This window comes from Diospyros lotus, chromosome 8 (genome assembly GCF_014633365.1).
Source record: "Diospyros lotus cultivar Yz01 chromosome 8, ASM1463336v1, whole genome shotgun sequence".
NCBI classification, from domain to species: domain Eukaryota; kingdom Viridiplantae; phylum Streptophyta; class Magnoliopsida; order Ericales; family Ebenaceae; genus Diospyros; species Diospyros lotus.
In genome coordinates, this window is record NC_068345.1 from 33,930,550 (window position 1) to 33,949,414 (window position 18,865).

The 18,865-nt window shown below is 36.1% G+C and overlaps 2 protein-coding genes across 2 annotated transcripts; both read right to left on the reverse strand.

Annotated features, from left to right (window-relative positions):
* Positions 1–827: 827 nt before the first annotated feature.
* LOC127807386 (pyrophosphate--fructose 6-phosphate 1-phosphotransferase subunit alpha) lies at positions 828–10,036 on the reverse strand. The gene is made up of 19 exons (XM_052345189.1): positions 9,821–10,036; positions 8,145–8,317; positions 7,915–8,027; positions 6,168–6,242; positions 5,971–6,084; positions 5,735–5,802; positions 5,445–5,528; positions 4,653–4,706; positions 4,370–4,450; positions 4,167–4,260; positions 4,007–4,080; positions 3,681–3,791; positions 3,544–3,588; positions 3,394–3,450; positions 3,134–3,238; positions 2,934–3,050; positions 2,618–2,721; positions 2,224–2,389; positions 828–1,092 (listed from the first exon to the last, which is right to left on the reverse strand). Exons 1-19 carry the CDS (start codon positions 9,908–9,910, stop codon positions 964–966), a joined length of 1,854 nt encoding a protein of 617 aa, XP_052201149.1. The 5' UTR covers positions 9,911–10,036; the 3' UTR covers positions 828–963.
* Positions 10,037–14,267: 4,231 nt separating this feature from the next.
* LOC127807389 (bZIP transcription factor 60) lies at positions 14,268–17,948 on the reverse strand. The gene is made up of 3 exons (XM_052345192.1): positions 17,345–17,948; positions 16,656–16,879; positions 14,268–14,816 (listed from the first exon to the last, which is right to left on the reverse strand). Exons 1-3 carry the CDS (start codon positions 17,791–17,793, stop codon positions 14,554–14,556), a joined length of 936 nt encoding a protein of 311 aa, XP_052201152.1. The 5' UTR covers positions 17,794–17,948; the 3' UTR covers positions 14,268–14,553.
* Between the last annotated feature and the right edge of the window lie 917 nt (positions 17,949–18,865).

Here is an 18,865-nt window from a genome sequence, read left to right on the forward strand (position 1 = left end):
ACTTATTTTATTAAAAAATTTCCATTCTATGTTTGAACGTGTGTGTAATAAATAGGGGGTAAATTTTTCATTCCTCTGCTGCCAGTGTTTTAACAAATTTAGAGTGAAAAGGTTACCCCCTTGGTCAATACGGTTTCTGCTTGTTTGTTTCAGGCCAGTTAGTAATACAATGGCCTTCTAAAGTCAATAATTGATTTTAAGGTGAAGAAAAACTGATATGCATACATATAATGGGAGCACAATTTCATATATTCATAGGTTAATTAGCAAAAATTAAAATATTCACATGTCCGAAGCTCAACTCTGTTAAATTGTGCAACATGTCGGAGACGTATTCGCTGGCTGCTCCATGACGATTGCAAGAAATTGGCAAGCGTGGTTCGAAAGGGCGTGAAATTACTACTACATATACACCTGTTTCCACGTATCAAAAATGAAAAAATATGGCACGTTTGCTGCAATCAAATGCTTGCGCCCATCAGCTTTCATTTCCACTTCGGTGCCAGACCACTTCCACTTCAACTGAAACAATACCGTGTAGGTTGGTGGGACCATATCAACAACAGTAGCTCTGTATCCATCAAGACATTTGGCATAGATTAACCAATCAACATAAATGAATCCCAGTTTCAATAGAAAAGATTCAGCACCCCAAAACAAATCTATTTTAATGCCTTGGCGCATCAATGATGGATTTATTTAGTTCAAAGCCAAAATGGTTCCCCCCCCCCCCCCCCCCCCCCAAACGTTTTATTCCACAATCATCAACACAGTCCTCCCGTTTATCGTGCCTCGTAAGCGTGAACAAAAATTTGAGAAGAAAACACTACTAAAAGATGTTTATGATATAAATCAAACAATAAAATAAAACGAGGAACAAAAGACAGACCGGAATTCTAGTATCACTCAGAATCCTATACGAAAAAACTCTAGCAAGCAGAGTCCAGCGACTACTTTGTGCTTCTAAAAGGGTGTATTCCCAACGTGTGATGGCGACGACATTACAGAGAGAATGTCTGTCACAGAAGCCATGGCACTCAAAGCTGCTTTAAGAACCTCTTGTGAACACCCTGGTTTAACAATGGTTCGCACCTGAAAAAACAAAGTGGCAAATAATAAGAACGCCATCGCAAGAAGCAAATGACGCAAGAAGAGAAGGCAAAACCAGATTGGCTCAGATAAAAGGATGCTATCATTTCATAATCCACAACAAATTACCAAACATACAACATTGGTCTATAGAAAATTCAGTATGACCATTCAATCAAACGGAGTTTTCAAGCAGCTCATGTTCCTCAAGAAGAAGCTCCTACAAGTACTATTTAAACCATTTACTAGGAAACCAGCTTACAACACTCGCTCCCATGAATTCAAGGAGCACAGAGCTGTGATCCTGACCCAAATTCTTGCTTCATGTTTGGACGTCTATATAAAATTTACCTTGCATTGCACTAGCAAAAAATTACTGTCCTAGAACGTAGATAGAACAGAAAATGATGTGACGTGCTGATCTCAGAGTCCTTCAAGCTCAAGTAGAAGCAACTCGTTCAATTTTGAAACGTCATCCTTTTCCCATTATCTTAACATCATTTATTATACCAATCCTTTCTTGCTTATATTTAATCAAAACAATCAAATCTTCTTCAGCCCATGGCAAAGCCAACTTGTCCCATCTTTGAACCATTTGATCACAACTGATGTAAACAACCTAAAAGTACGGATATGAACATCAGGAACAGATTGGCACAACACAAACCTCTTTTTCTTTTTTAAAACTTTTTTTTTTTTTTGAAGAAATAAGACACAAGTAAACGTCTCTGTATGCACCAGATCAGTAAATACCATGTCACATCTAAGTCAACTTTTTTTTTCCTTGGGTTAAACCTGCAATGATTGCTAATGCTACCCAGTGGCATTAAGGCTTGATGTTGCTGCTGCAACGATTGCTATCTGTGCCCAAATAATAAACATGTGTTTCTCATGACAGACAATTCTTCCTAATTTGTTTGAAAAGTTTTCAGGTACTGGAAATTTTCAAAATAGGAGAAATGTCGACAAGTGCTAGAGGTGTTGAGGACAGTTGTGCTTGTGTTTGATGAGTTTCCAACATGGAATGACACCTTAGAAAGTGTTGGTGCTCCTTTGGACCCAGAACAAGAAAGGATGAAATAAATGAATATATGTGTAACAATAGTAGTAGGGGAAGGGGCAGAATTTCAGCACCTTGTCAAGATACCCCTGCAATTCCTTGATTCGGCCCATGTAGTCCTGGTCCTCAACACACAATGTCAGAGGCTTAGCATCTGACCCAGGACCATCAAATTGAAGAGGTCCAGGGTTTCTGTATACATCTTCCATCAAGAACTTTGTTGCATTTTGTCTGAGCAGGCTGGAAACAAGACCAAGCAATGATTTGACAACAATGAAACAGAACATTATTTGCAGTGTTTTATTTGATTCACGAACCAAGTAATTATGCAGTGATCAACACAATAATATGCATAACAAAAACCCTTTTAACCCCCAAACCCCATAAAGAAAATAAATTAAGGAAAACAAACAATACTTGTTTACTCAGATTTAACACATCAGAAAATAATTAATTCATAAGACATACTCGTATACTTTGCCATTCAAATCCACAGTAGCAGGATGCAGAGACGGTTTCCCAATTGATAACGCCCCGGGACCATGACCATAACGCTTTACAGTCATCATTGCCTAGGTTTATTAATCAAACAGTCAGTTTTCTCCATGATTAGCAAAGGAAAAGATAAAAAATACTGAACTACACAACAAATGTTTTAAGGTAAAGCAAGAGCATCAACCCTACTGCTTTCAACCAGAGATTCAGGAAGATGGGAAAACACAAAATCAAATCCCTAAAATGGCTAGAGATGTCTATGAAGTGATCAAAAGGAAAATAACCCTACAGTGATCGGAGCAGCACCACAGCGCCACTTGTTTACTGGATTTTTCAGATTTGTAACAGTTGCCAAATAACCATTCAGACGAGCTGCCAGTATATGATAACAGATGTGCCCAAGAACCTGGCACAGAACATCATCATCAATGAAAAGGAAAATATCAAAAAGAATAGAGAAACGATGTGAAGTATTCAGCAAAATCATACATAAGCATAGTCACAATCAAATTTTGATGGTAAAGATCCCCGCGCTTGATAACCAAAAAAGTGACAGATAGCATTGAACTTCTTCCCCTTGTATGTGCCTTCTTTCTGCTCATATCACAATAAACATTGCAGAGTGAGGTTAAAGATGTAAATTACCAAATAAAAACCAGAAAAGCCTATGCATTGCCAGACCAACAATCTCATAGACTTTGCTGTTCTCATCCCATTTTCTTTTCCCAGACAGAGATGCAATGTATTACCAATCTCTTGTTCATTTCCACTTCTACGAGATGAGCTAAAAGTTTCTCTGTCTCAATCTGGAAAGAAAATAAAAATTGAGATCAATAATTAGTTAGCAACGCTTGCAAATTTCTGTTCTGTGACAACACAAGGATCTCAGGCCTACATACCTGGGACAACTGTGCAGAATCATCAGATTCTGGGAAGAGGAGGAGCTGTAACATTACACATGGAGAATAGTCGACATTAGGGTAAAAAAAAGAGTGCATCTGGTTCCCATAATCTAGAGACACACAGGATAACAAACCTGCTTTCTAATAAAAGGTGGCAAAAATTCAAACAAGGCAGATGCCCAAGGGGACAATTGAGAAGAAATTTTGTCAACAGAAACACCTTGCATGAGCAAACTATGGATTTCCTGCAAAATGCAAGTAGTCAGTACCATAACATCATATTAAACTAATATATCCACATATGCAAATGTAATTGGACTGGAGAAACAAGTTCAATTTCACTTTTGCTCAAAAAAACTTATCTTGGTAATACATTAAGGTCTTGAAATAAATTAATGTTGTGGCACATGGAGACAACAGCAAAAGATAAATGGATTTGTACTCTTAACAGCATCATTACCTGCAACAGGGCATACACTTCTGGAATACTCTCAATAAGCCCCTCTGGTAGTAGAATGACTCCGTGGTATTTGTCTGTTGCAAAGCAATCACACCATCAATGAGATATAAATAAAGGCAACTGCCATAAAGAATGCATCAGGAACATAGAATCTCCAAACCTTTCTCTGCCCTGGCTTGAACCGCATCACAAATTTGTTTCGTCAGGTCAAAAAGAGTGAGTTTTGATGCTGCCACCTCCTCTCCTAGAATAACCTATGAAGAACAAATCAAGAGTATTTTATCCAAATAGAACACAAGGGCTCCAGAGAAAAACTAGTCGTAGCATTACAAGGTTGAAATGACGGAGGACAAGGAATATAACCATATTTGGATGTGACTGAAGTGTGCACTCCAGTGCAACATGTGATGCCTTACGGCCCATGAGCCGGATAAAATAATAATACTGCAAATAAAAGCAATAAATTCTTAGTTTTCACAAACCAGATAGAAAGGGAGGGAGGAAGAAATGAAAATTTGGCAGCAAACGAGAAATTGTCCCGAAAGTTCTGAGTGAAGCTACAACAGTCAGTTTTGTTTTAATGCAAGCAGATGGGAAAAAAAAAAAACAGAATATGAAGTGTTTAAGCTGCATGAATTCACCCTACCTTCTCTGCAGACAGAGCATCAGTGCAGACATTGCTAATCAGCTGGGAATTAACCTGAGTATGAGACAAAATAAACTCTCTTAATTCTGCCTGAAGACATTTAATTGCACATATTCACAACTGAAGAGTAATCACACACTAAATACTTAATCCCACGATACCACAGAACAGCAAAAGAAACAAGTCATAGAATATTGTAATTAGCATATATATGTCTATACAATCATTCAGTCAAGTAGTATGGATATAACCAGCAAAATGTTGGAATTTAAAAGAGATAATAGAAAAGGGCAAAAGAATGTAAAGAGAAGTTAACAAAATATACTTCTCATAGATCATAGTTTCTATCAACATTGTTTGTAAAAAAATTTAAGGTGGTAAACATTGTTTGTAGTTGCGATCACTTCCTTGAGTATCTAATTACCCTAATATAATAAGCTTGATAAACCACTAATTTATAATCGATGGAAATAAAAAAAAAATATTTTAATTATTAACAAAATATAAACACCACTGTCTGTGAGTTAGTTATTCCCTTGACACTCTAGTGTTGAAGGCAATTCTCCTTACCACAAGAAGTCTCAACCTCAGAAAAGGAGGAAGGTCATGTTGGACAACAATAGCCGCAAAAGAACTCAATACAAAAATTGAAAAGAGAGAACTCATATAGCTGACTCCACCGAGTGGGTTTAAGGCTTGTGATGATGATGATGATGATCAACTAATTATAAGCATATTTCATCTTGCTTTTAATTTCTTCATGTTAACTGTTGGAGGGTATAGGATGAGTACCTTACAAATTGTATCAAAGCCAACATTTGTCTCAACAAATTGGTTCTTCAGGTCTCCATTTAGAGTAACAGGAACTCCCACAACCTGCAAAATCCAATGATCATGCATAAGTGTTGACTCACTAGGAGGACATAACATGGAAAGTTAGACAGCTTTTGGATTAGCAATGTTCAAAATCAAATCAACTCGTTACACCTCAATAAACAAATAAATGACAAGCTCTCGTGAAAGAAACAAGAGCTATAACCATGATGTGTTGTGCCACAAGATAACTGAAAAGCACTACTGACCTTTGTTGGGCATTTTGCTTCTGCAAATGTTTCCGCAAGCTGAGCAGCATCAGTGTTTGATGTTACCCCTTCAAAGAAAAAAGCAAGTTAATGAATCATATGTCCTGAAGCCAAACCCCAGATAAATGCTCAGTCAATTTGTCCCTGTATTCAACATGGGTGTGAATACCACCGAGAACTGGCCGATGGTATATGTTGATATTTATATTGAACTCTAAAGCAGTGAACCAATGTACCTCCAATAATGACTAGGCCATCCAACTTCAAAGCAGTGCATGTAGCCAATGCAGCTTTAACTTGTTCAGTTGTTCTTATTTGATCTTTTGTCCGTCCCAACATGTCATAACCACCTACGTTCAATAACATCATAAACTTTTAGCCTATGTGGGAAATGGAAAGCTAAATACAAACATTGTCCAGGATTCACTACTACCTTGATTCTTGTAGGTTGACAGAATCTCATCTGTGATCTCAAGAGTCTTCTGTGCAAATAAACCCTCAGAACCGCCTGGAAACAGGCAGAAATATTCTTTGAAGTAAATTTCACTCTCCCCAGTGCATGAGCACAGAAACACACAATGAGACATATAGCTCAAAAAATATCAAATGAAAAAATTTCGTTCTTAATATAGGGACCAAAAGTGAAAATATGGGTGAAGCGTGTTGATTGTTAAAGAACAATATCCCAAGAATTGCAAATCTCCATGAAACTTTGAAATGATAGCATAATAAACCTAGGCCAGATGTCATTACAAATGAAGTAGGCTATGCAATCAAGAAACATGACAATGTCACACAAAGAAGCCGCCTAGAGAAAAGAATCGATTATCAACCAGATAACCTATCAAAGGAAACAATTTTAGAATTTAGAAACTTCATAAGAAATTATGGGCTCATTTGATAACAATGAAGTTTTTTATTTATTTTTTTCCATTTTTGGAAACAATTAAAGAACTGTCTTTTTTTAAAAAAAAAAATTGCATCCTCCTATAATATCATTGCAATTTTATATTATAACACTTGCATTATTATAATATTATGATGAATGTCACGTTACCAGATTAAATACTATAATTCATTATTCATGATATTATTAATATTATAGTGTTAATGGTAATAATTTATTATTACTTAATATTATAAATGTTATGAGATTAATATTATTAACAGATTAATGGCACTTATTAATACTAAAATATCACTAACCATTACTGTTACATACTATAATGACAATGACACAATTAAAACTACAGTTATTAATAACACAAGTAATACTACAATTTATATTGATACTAATATAAAAAAAACCAGTGTTGCTTTCAGTAGTAGAATTAATAATAAAAGTTATAATATAGTATCAATAACATTATTGCAATCTATTGTCAGAACTCGATTCTGACAGGGAATTCTCTCGCAATTCAGGGAGGAATTGCATGGGAATTGATGAACAAAGAGAGAAGAATAGAGAGAGAGAATCGAGAGATAGAACACGAGAAGAGAGGGAAATGAGAATTCAATTGTATTCAAGCATGCCCACTAATGCCGCGGTTGCTGGCTTATATACCCCTCCTTTGAGGATTGGCGCCAATATTTGAAATACAATCTTCTAACTACTGTTATTCTACAGTCTTCTACCCGTAACCACCACCCCCTTTTATTACAATACTACCCCTCTTTTATTAGGCTATTACATGGCTACCCTCGCCACATGACATCCATTACTTGTGATTGATAAAATTAACACAACTAATAATAATAATAAATAAATTGGCTATGTGATTCTTTCCAAAAAAATTCATTATCAATAATATTTTATGATCACATTAAAAATTATTTATGACAATTAGAATTTTTTGTTCATAAATAATCTAGATGAATTATTACATATGTTTATTATACAAATTACAATATATAACCAAAATGGATGTTATCAAACGTATTTTCATATTTGTTTAATTTTTACAAAGAATAGATTATTAAAAATCATGCTCAGTTTTCATTTTCTAACAAAACATGAAAAATGATAATGCTGTCAAACAGCCCCTAAATGAGCCACTTCCAAGATACAAAGACAAGCACACGCATATATAAACTGAAGTGGGTCTTGCAATTAAGAAAAGGGAGAAGGGGGGGAGGGGGGAAGAGTTTAACTAAATATTTCAGAAAAGACTGCCACTTACCCAGAAAACCAAGCAAAGTACTACTAGGGTTGTGAATTTTGAGAGCATTCTGAAGACCCCATATAACATTATGCCCTCCAGGAGATTGTCTTCCACAGAAAACCACTCCCACTCTGAAAGTAAAAATAACAATAACAATAGCACAGCATAAAATCATATTGAACATTCTAACTAACTGTTGCATAGGCGTAGCAAACACAGCAAGTAGTCAGTGCAAGTGAAATATGTACCTCATTGCTGGATGATCAGTAATTATCTGAGCATCAGGAACCTTTGCAGTTGCCCTGAGGAAGTGAACCAAAGGTTGACCGTATGTGTGTGGAAAGGTGCGACAAATGGTATGGGCACCAGAGGCATCAACTGCAGAGGAGGTATCGCCATACTCCACTCTAACAGCAGTTCCCTGTGTAAACAACATAACACCAATATATACCCAGTAAGTATAACAACAAATTGATAATATTCAAATATGCATTATGCATTAATAGAACTAGCCTAAGGATTTTGGCCAAATACGAATATATCAGAAAAGCCGATGGCAAGTTAGAGGCTATCCTTAGAAAGAACAAGGCAATGATAAACGGCAGATCTCAATTTCAATACATTTATTTTGAGGACGGGGTTGCAGAACTTCCTCTAAAACTTCTCTTTTATCTTTTTTTTTTTTTTTTTTACTTGTTTCTGAGCGCATGAAAAGAATTGAGATGACTTTACCACATAAAAACATCAATATAATAACATAGGAATCATGCAACATGTGTATCAAATTCTTTCAGTGTCACGGCATATACAAGAATAGCATAACAAAGGGGCGCATGGGGTTGGAGCGCATGGGGTTGGAACAAATTGTATTTCACATCTTTCAACAATGCGGTGAACAGTAGATGTGTTTATGTGAAAGTATCATCCGCTGGCATATGCATCTGTGCATGGAAATCTAACTAAGAGTGTACAGAAATGAAACTAAAAGAAAAATGATAGCAGAACATTTTGTCTGTCTAATCCTTTTCAAAAAGAAATATTTTGCGGCTTGGAAAAACACCCTGATTTTTCAAGGAAAAAAAAAACAAAACTTTCTTGCAACTACCAACTCCCAGAAAGTAAAAGGTTAAAGAACTTTCGGCAGAAATTCTTTAAAAATTCACAACACCAAGTCAAGAACCAACTCAAGGTCGAAGCATTAAAAAAAGTATTGCAGCATTAGTTATGAGTGCAGCTTGCTGCATGAGAAAAATATAGACCTCAATTGAGAGATTTTGCATTCACAACACTGGAAGGACCAAGAATGGAAAAACCAGCCAGCCTTTCGGCTTCTCCATTTGATTCCAGCTTTTACAAGATGCAATTCCAGTTTTTAGTTTGGATTTTCCGCAGAAAATATCAGTCAAAACACAGATCAAGTGTAGAAATTGCAAGAACGATTTAGTTCACTGAGCTAATAAAATTCAGATATCCACACTAATGCTTAGCTTGGACGAATTCATCCACCGCACAATCAGATAAATCAAGCAAGACGTGTCAAACTAAGAACACACAGCCGAAGGAACATATTACAAAGAAAACAAGCGAGACATTTTGACAGAATGAAGAATCAAGCGATCTGCTGCCGAATCAGATCTAAGCCTTCCAAAAGCGCAGATCAACGTAGGAACTAGATCTCGGATTTCACCAAAACCAGAAACTCGAAAAATAAACGAACGGCGGGCGACTCAGTTAGCAGCACTAGCGTTAAGCACTGTTTCATAACCAAGTTCGTGCAGGAAGTTCACTGATGGAGTAAACAAAAGTCAACGATTCAAGTAATGAAACGGATAGTTGAAGGATTGCAACAAGAGTATCGCCGACCGCAACCCTAGAAAAAGGAGAGGGGAGACTCGGAGGGAGAGAGAGAGAGAGAGAGGAATACCTGAAGACACGGAGGAAGCTCCGGCTTGTAGGCGGATCGAGCTTTCTGCAGATCGGAGAGTTCCCTGGGCAGTCCGTAGTCAGAATCCATTGCTACAATTTTGCTATGCTTTGGCACCACGCTTCGGCTTTACCTACTCACTTGGCGGTGCTTTGTTGCTATTGCGGCTGTTGTTGATGTCGATGTTGTGCTCTCTCTCTCTCTGTCTCTCCGCTTGGGGGCCAGCGGTTTTATAGGACAGGGGTCTGGCCGATACAACCAAGGGGCCAGGTATCTCGGTGCTACATAAAAGCCCGTCTTTTCCAAGGATTATTACGATACAGCCACTCAATCTCCGCGAAATTACTCGGACCACCGTCGGTCCAACCCTGGAAAGAGTAATTTGACCCTCAAGCTCAAGCGGTGCTGATTTCGGGGCTTCAGCCGTAGTAAAATTCCAAGTCATTTGAGTCCCATTCGCAATTTAACAGCATTTGTTCGTTGCCGCAAATTGTTCGTCAAACCGTGTGTCTATTTGATTAATCTATAGAATATAGGATACATACTTTTAAAACATCTCATATATTAAGGTATAAATTGACGAAACTAGCCTCTTCTCGTCGCAAATGCACGTGTTAGTGGATATATGGGATGGGGATATCCCGGCTTTTGGAAAAAGTAGAACAAAGCGAAATTTGGAGGGAGATGAATAATGAATCGGATGCACGGTGGGAGAGCAATGAATCTTCCATTGGAATATGCGGTGAAGGGTATTATCGACAGTTCAAGACTAGCATCCGCCCACCAACTTGCCAAACCAGCGTATCCACCCGTCACCGCCATCCGAGTTTACCAAAAACCATCCATCGCCCCCACCTAACGCCCTTTGCTTTGCCGCTTCCAGAAGGGACGCGAGGGAGTAGCATCCATCTATTGTCCCCTCCCAACTTTTAATTTTAATAATAAAATAAAAATTTATCCGACGACATAGTCCAGCAAACGAGACCGTACATGTGGTAGTCTCAAAAAATCTTGAATTCTAACCGCTATATAGCTGGTCATAGGTCTCATGTTTAAATCTCGCTACTGAGTTCAGTGATTAATCTCTCCTACAGAAATCTTAAGCTGAGTTGTGAGATCTTTAAGGTAAAAGATTTTACCTTTTCGTCCCAAAAAAATAAAACAAAAACTTTTAATCTAATAATCATATAAATATAACCATTTTTACATAAAGACTCCTATAACTGATTGCACTGGTTATCATCCCCAATTTTGGCATGACTTATAAAACTTTTATAATCAAATATTGGATGTGATTTATGAGTGCAATTTTGTTCACCCCCTTTAACGAGGTGAACATCACCCTCACACTTTTTGTGAGGGTGAAAAAGCAACGGAACGACAATTATCTCACACTTTTGTGAGGGTGATGTTCACCCCCGTTAAAGGGGGTGAACAAAATCACACTCGTGGTTTATGAGCTTCATCAAATCTATTCTCTTTGGCGATGGTTTAATTGTTGGTGGACAAAATATAAAAAATTTATATTTTAATTATTAAAAATTATTATATTAAATTTAGCACACATAAATGCACATATTTTCGCCAGTGACACACCACGTGAATGATCAATTAATAATATTTAAATAGATTAACTATTTTGTTGTGCTCCATCGACAATTAAAAATATACAAAAACATTAAGACTATGTGTCTTAACTATTAAAAATGATTGTTTTAAATTTTTATCTTAATTTAAACTAAACAAATTTGTTATCTAAATCACATAGAACATATACGTAGAAAAGATAAAGCGTCATGTCATAAAAAAGGTCAGTTAGCGAAACACATCAAATTAAAATTTATCTAAATAGGAGAAAAAAACCAAATTACCCATAATTTAAAATAACCCTAAATTCTAAGGGCATATTCTCTTTGTTGTTTTCAGCTCGTTTTTCATTTTCAACATACTCAAAATGCATTTCTTACCTATTTTTTAAAATGCATTTTTTAAAACACAAACAAAAAAAATATATACAGAAAACTCAAAACGTTGAAATCACATTTTGGTTGTTTTCAGTCAAAACACAACCTTTGAATCTAAAACACGGAAAAATTTTATTTCTCCTTTCTTCACTCTTATCTTTTTCTTTTATTTCTCTTCAAACTCGGTCACGACCACCATTCACGCAAGCGCATCACCATCCATGCATGCCACCACCCTCACCACCTTCCACACCTGCCACCGCCATTGCCCCCCCACCCACTAGGCCCAAATCTGCCATCCACGCCCTCCATCACCACAACTAATCGCCTGCCATTGCCCTCTACACCCAAATCTACCATCACGCCCGCCACCACTGATCGTTTCTTCCTTCTGCTATTTCTTCCTTTTGCGGTTTCTCCTATTCAAGGTTGAGAATTGGGGATTTCTTCCTTCTACCATGCCTAGATCCGCCATCACCCTCCACGCCCAAATTGAATATGTAATATGATTTTTTTTATTCATTTTTCTTTATAATGATATTTTAAAGATTTTGGATTATGTCTACAATAAATTAAAATTTTACTATTTTATGATTTATAATTTTTTTAATGTTTATGTTGTGAGTAATCTAAATCTCAAAATTAATTTCAAATTTCAATTTGTAAGTAATAACAAATTTATTATGGAATTAATAGTGAGTCAAATTAAAAATTGCTTTAGAAAACACTTTATAACTTTAATGCATTATATACGGTTAGATTATCAATTATCTCTTGTATTATATTTTAAATTATTTGAATTAAATTTATTAAATAAAATATTATAAAATAAATTTATTAAAATTTCAAAGTAAACGCGTTTTCTAGTTTTTGAGAAATAATTTTTCAAAATAACAAAAAAAAAAACAAGTTTTAATAATTTCAAAACAGGCACTCAAAATACAAAATTGAAAATGAATTCAAACTTAAAACTAAAACACGAATAAAACACCACCTAAACATCTAAATCTTTGAATTGCTAACCCAAAAAACGCTATGTTATTTTATTCTCAATCATAAAATATATAACAAAACTAATCTCTACCATTTCTCTTTATTGGACTTAAGAGTGCGTTTGATTGCAAGTATAGAAATTGCATGGAAAGAAAATAAGTTATAGGCAATTCAATTGCCTATAAATTATTTACATAGAAATTATCAATTGAGAATGTTTGATTGATTTAATTTTCAATCTAGAAATTGACATACTTTTTAATTTTTGATGTTTGATTACAATTTTATTTTCCATCGAATTCTTTCCCCAAACCGATAAGTCTCTTCCATGTCTCCCCCCACATCTCTCTCTCTTCCAAACCTATTTATGCTCTATGCCTTCCCCATCGCTGGTTGTAGCGGCCATCTTTGCTACCCATCACCAGTTGCAACGGCCATTGCCACCGCTGCCATCTTCACTACCCATCTCTCTCTTTCCCTCCCAAACCCACTTTTCTTCCCTGTCTCCCCTCATCGCCACCATCATCGATTGCAGCAGCCATCTTTGTTGTCCATTTCTCTCTTCCTCTTCCTCCCAAACCAACTCCCCTTCTTTGCCTCCCCCCATCGCCGTCATTACTAATTGCAGTGGCCACCGTCGTTGTTGCCATCTTCGTTGCTTGTCGTCGCTGCCATCAACAATGGCCGATCTTTGTTGCTCTTCGTTGGTGGACAGTGGTGGAAGAGAAAGCATCTGTGTGGCATGTGAGTTTTCCATTTCCATGGGAAATAAAATCCATCCCCCATTGGGAAAATCAATTTCAGCAAATTTGAGAATTGAGGGTCACTTGACTACAATATGAAAAATAGTTTCCATGAAAAATTTGCCCAATCAAATACTTCAAAAGCTAAAATTTGGGTAAAAAATAACAAATTTTCATGAAAAAAGATGGCCAATCAAATAAGTCCTAAATTCTAAACATTTAAATATTTGAATCACTAACCTAAAAGGAGATATCTTCTTTTATTCTCAATAACAAAATATAGCAAAACTAATATCTATCATTTTTCTTTGTTAGATTTAGTTTCATCACCCTATATCCTTAATCTAACATTTTTTAATAATTAAAATACAAAATCTTAACATTTTTACATATTAAAAAATCAAATATCATATTTTTTAATTATTAAAAGAACGTAACAAACCAATTAATTTATTCAAATACTCAATTTCGTAGTGTCTCATTTATGAAAACAGACTCACTAATATTCTGTCACAATAAATATTTAAAATAAAAAAATTTAATAATTAAAATATTAAACCTTTAACATTTTACATATCAAAAATTAAATATTACATTTTTTAATTATGTATCCCTTTATCTTCATTGAAAACCAACAACCGTTTCCATCACCAACATTGCCCTCTATCCACGGCTACGACTTCTCTGTATCATTCCCCAATGCACCAAAAAACCTTTTTAAGATATGTTTCTATTTGTATGCATAAATTTATAATAAAATCAAACTTGATACTTCACCGTCTGATTGCTAAAACAATAAAGTTGCCTACCACATATAAGCACTATAGATACAGATAGATAAATTAACATAACGTGAGAGAAGAAAGAGGGTAAAGAAACTAGTTTTGTGTTCCAAACAATCTGACTCCTAGAATAAAGCATAAAAGCCAACAGAGTAACAGACTGGCTTCTGATTTTGGACGGTGAGACCCTAAAATACTCTTAATATAACAAGGCCATAAACACGAGAAACAAAGCACCAGAACTCCTCCGGTCAAGCCAAAACATGTAGAATTAGGGAACTCCGCTTCATCCTCTTCCTCGAAGCTTTGCATCTCTTGCTCAATATTGTCAATGATGGGAATACCTGAAATCCAAATACATTACTTTTTGCCTTTCTTGGAACCTGACTTTCCAGATTTTTCTTGTCTCCGCTTTCTAGTAGAACCGCCCCCAGTGTAAACTGGAGCTGTCCGAGCAGAATGGGCAGACAAATGATGGCCAGTAACCATAGCAGGGAACCCAACAGCAGGGATTCTGCAACAAAATCAAAGGTAAATACTCGTCCACATGCAGAAAATCATAATAATATAAAATAAGTGAATAAACTTAAAAGCAGAAAGTTTGAGTTCTTCATGCCCTAACACTAGTCTACAATGGACATTGCAGCTAGTCTCACCGGCTACATCAAAACAGGCCCTACTATAAATTCAATCATGCAGACAAACAGACAAAATTTTCTAGGCACCTGACCTGAGTGACTTTTCTCAGGACTTGACCAAAATCAATCAGTAATCAAGATGTAATAGGAGAAAAGCCAGAATTCTCAGGCTTTGAATTTCCATCACGAGTTTATCAAAATGCTTCAAGTGCATAAAGAAATACAAGGACAAGAATGACCAAAAGCATTCGGGACAACAATGTTTTCACTGCATGTTCCATCCCACCAATCTTCACAGGTTGGAAATGACGTAGGAGATTGGCTGCTCTTAATAAGTAATGAACACAAAATGAGATCAGTAACATTAAAGGAGTAAGTAGACATTTGCTCCTAGATAGTTTTCACCTCTAGGGACGTAAATGGGTTCTCAATTGCCCACATTTACATTCTAAACAGAAAGTAAGCTTTAATTGTGTATACTTGTTTTAATTTTAAATGAGGTTAATTGGGGACCCACTGGAGACCCATTTACATCCCTATTCACCTCTACCACAAAACAGTGTAATCATTAACGAGAATTATCACTACTGGACAGACATACAAGTTGAAAACTTAAAAATTAACGGGTTCATTATTTGCAACTACCAAAAACAGGGTAACCATAACATTATCCCTGATGGATATTGAAAAAGACACGTTTATTATTTGCCAAACTCTTGCAAGCTTGAAATTGACACAAACGCCATATCTGGAACAATGGAGGAAAAACACGAGATAAAGATGGCAACAAAGAAATGCAAGAATGAAACCAAATATATTAGGGTAATTTGTGCAACACCTCCAAGGTTTGGCAAAAAGATACAAAATACCGTGTTTCTAAAATGACATAAACCTTCATTTATATGAGTTTAAACTCACTTCACTATCCCAATTGTCGTTACTTTACCACCCTTACATTTCTTAAAATAACAAAAATACCTCAAATTTCTCACTCCCCCCATCTCCTCTCTCTCTCCCCTCCACCTCACTGCCGAAAAGTCCCTGCCTCCTCCCTCCCGCTCTACAAACAAGACCCCATCCATCTTTGCAAACCCATAGCCGATGGGAAAGACAGAGAGGTAGAGGGGAGAAAAAGATTGGGATTTGCAGTTGTTCTCTCTCTCTCTCAATCAACTCCAATGGCGATGGGGTTTTTTTGTTATCTCTCTCTCTCTCTCTCTGGTGGATTCAACCGTTGACAGAGTGTAGAGTACAGGGAGAAAGTGAGGGAAAAGAGAAGATTGGCATGGGCAAAATGATCCTTTTGCCTTATCTTTTTAACAACATGAAAGTCTCTGTCATTTCCAAAAGCACAAGGCTTTTTTTTTTTTTTTTTTTTTTTTTTTTTTTCTTTTGGCTAAAACCTCAGGGGTGCCAAGTGAAATTTATCCAACATAATAATAGAGTTAGGAAAAGAGAAAAACGAATGTATATTTGACAAAAAAAAAAACTATTTATTTTTTATGGTTAAAATTTCTGATAATACATCAACTTAGAGACATTAATTCCTATACTCTTATGAAAACATCATATGCACCATCAAATGTAATCCATGTTTGTTTGGTTGGTGGGGCGGGGGGATGCTTGATCAACAAAGAAACAAGAACAACAAAGTAACTGCATACAAAGCAGGACAACGAAAGAAAGGAGTTGGGAAGAAGGTTCAAGTTTGGTACCCAAAAGGAGCACAGCAGACTCCTGCTTGGTCACAGAAGCATCAAAGGCCTTGGCATTCTGCAATGAAAGGCGTAAAGCTTGATTTTCTGCAAAACAACACTGTAGCAACATCCCCAGCCTCCTGCATTCCCCTTCTAAGTATCTACTCTTCAGTTCCAGATCCCTCACGTACATCTTTCTCCTCTCCCTTGATCTCACGGCTGCATCCCGATTTCTCAACTGCCTGAACCAAATAATAACAATAACAAAACAAAACAAAACAAAACAAAACAAAAAATTGAAATGTTACAAATGTGAAGAATCCATTCTTAGTACAAACACAGAATCAGGACCCAAAATCTTCTTGCAATAAGTACAGGTAGAGATTGAATTGTAAATTACAACTTCACTCAACTATGGCCGAGAATTTGCCAACAGCATAGACTAGTCAGGAAACAAAGATATAAAAAGAATGGATCAGGTCTGGAATGGATATATCATGCAATTAGGATAGGAGGAGCATTGTATATCTCAATATAGTGTAGAATGGATCGGGTGTCCAAATTCAAAACTAGTGGATGCGTGAAAATTGCGTGAACATGGAATTTAAGCACAAAAGTTGGTAAGAAACCCTAATAAATGAACAGAGGAAAGAATGCCACCAAGAGAAGAAGAAGAAGTAGAAGAAGAAGAGGGCGTTCGAAAGAACCTTTGCTGTTTCTTGCTAATCGGATCGTTACGATTTCCGTTGTTGTTATCATCACTACGAGGACGAGCATTGTTCTTGTCACTACTGCTGCCGTCCTCGGAGGTAGCAGAAGAAGGAGAAGAAGAATTGGAGTTGTTGGGGCCGGCGTCGTTGACAACTTGAGGGGCAGAGCGATCCGGATCAGGAGCCGGCGAGTCCAGAAGAAACTCCGACACCAAATCACTGGAAAAATCAAGGGGCGGTTGATCCTTCTCCCCGCGACCGTCGTCCTTGTCGTCTTCCATGAGCAGCTGCTCGATCTCGCCGATGGAGAGAGAGAAGGGATTATCAGACGGATCCGATGGGTCGTCGTCAAATGGAGTCAGATCCTCTGGAATGTTATCCAACAGGCGTTCCCAGTCGATTTCCTCCCCAATTTCATCATCTGCAACTCCATCTTCAACCGCCATATCCCAACAACTCAACAAAAGCAAGCCCCCGCAACAACTACAATTCACCAACAACGCGTGGTCGATTCATTCAACACCATTTATAGATACGATGACAGATGGCTTCGTCCTGCGTCCTAACTTCTAGGTTAAGGAAACCAGCAAGAAACCGGATGAGGATGAAAATGTTACTTTAAAAACTATTTATGTTTTTATATTTATATTATATATTTAATTAATATTAATTATATATATATATATATATCTGTTCTAGGGAAAGTTGTGATTGGCCAAGGAGTAGTGAATGCCGTCACCCGACCAATGGGATACGAGAGCTCTGATCAGGCGGCAGCGGAGGGCTTGGACGACGGCCGGGCCCACGCCCCCTCTGAGTTTGCAAACTTGTCAATTATTAATTTTTTATTCAATGTTTGAATTCGTCAAATTTTAAAATAATATTATTTTGATATTTATACAATATCGTGAATCTTTTAGTTTTGTGTTTTTTATTAGTTATTTTAATTTTTTTACTTTTTGTTGTTTAATCAATTCAATTTAATTTATACAATTTGAGTTTAATTTTTTAAATTATTAATTAATTCTATTTTTTTATTTTTTAAATTAATTTATACAATTCGATTTAATTTGACTCCTTAATTTAATTTAATTAATTAGTAAATTTTGATTAATTCGATTTAGACACTCTAAATATGGTAATTATTTTCTGAGTACTCACAATGTATTTATTTTTTTTTTTGGAATAAATTAGGTTTAAAATTAGGTAAATTTTTTTAAAAAAATTATAATAACATTAATTAAACCCTAACTAAATTAAATTAATCTTAATAATTAAGAAGAAATTGCCACGATTGATGGTTCATATGAAGTCTTAATATGTAATTTTTAAAATAAATTGGATTGATTTAAAAAAGTTAAGAGCTATGTTGCACGGAAACACCTCATAGGAGCCGTTTTCTCGTTTTCGAAACGTTTTTTATTCCTGTTTCAGACTCTATTTATGCTTATTTTTTAAAAAAAATATTCATTTTCACGTTTTCGTTTTCAATAGGAAATGTTTTTCGTTTTTATTTTT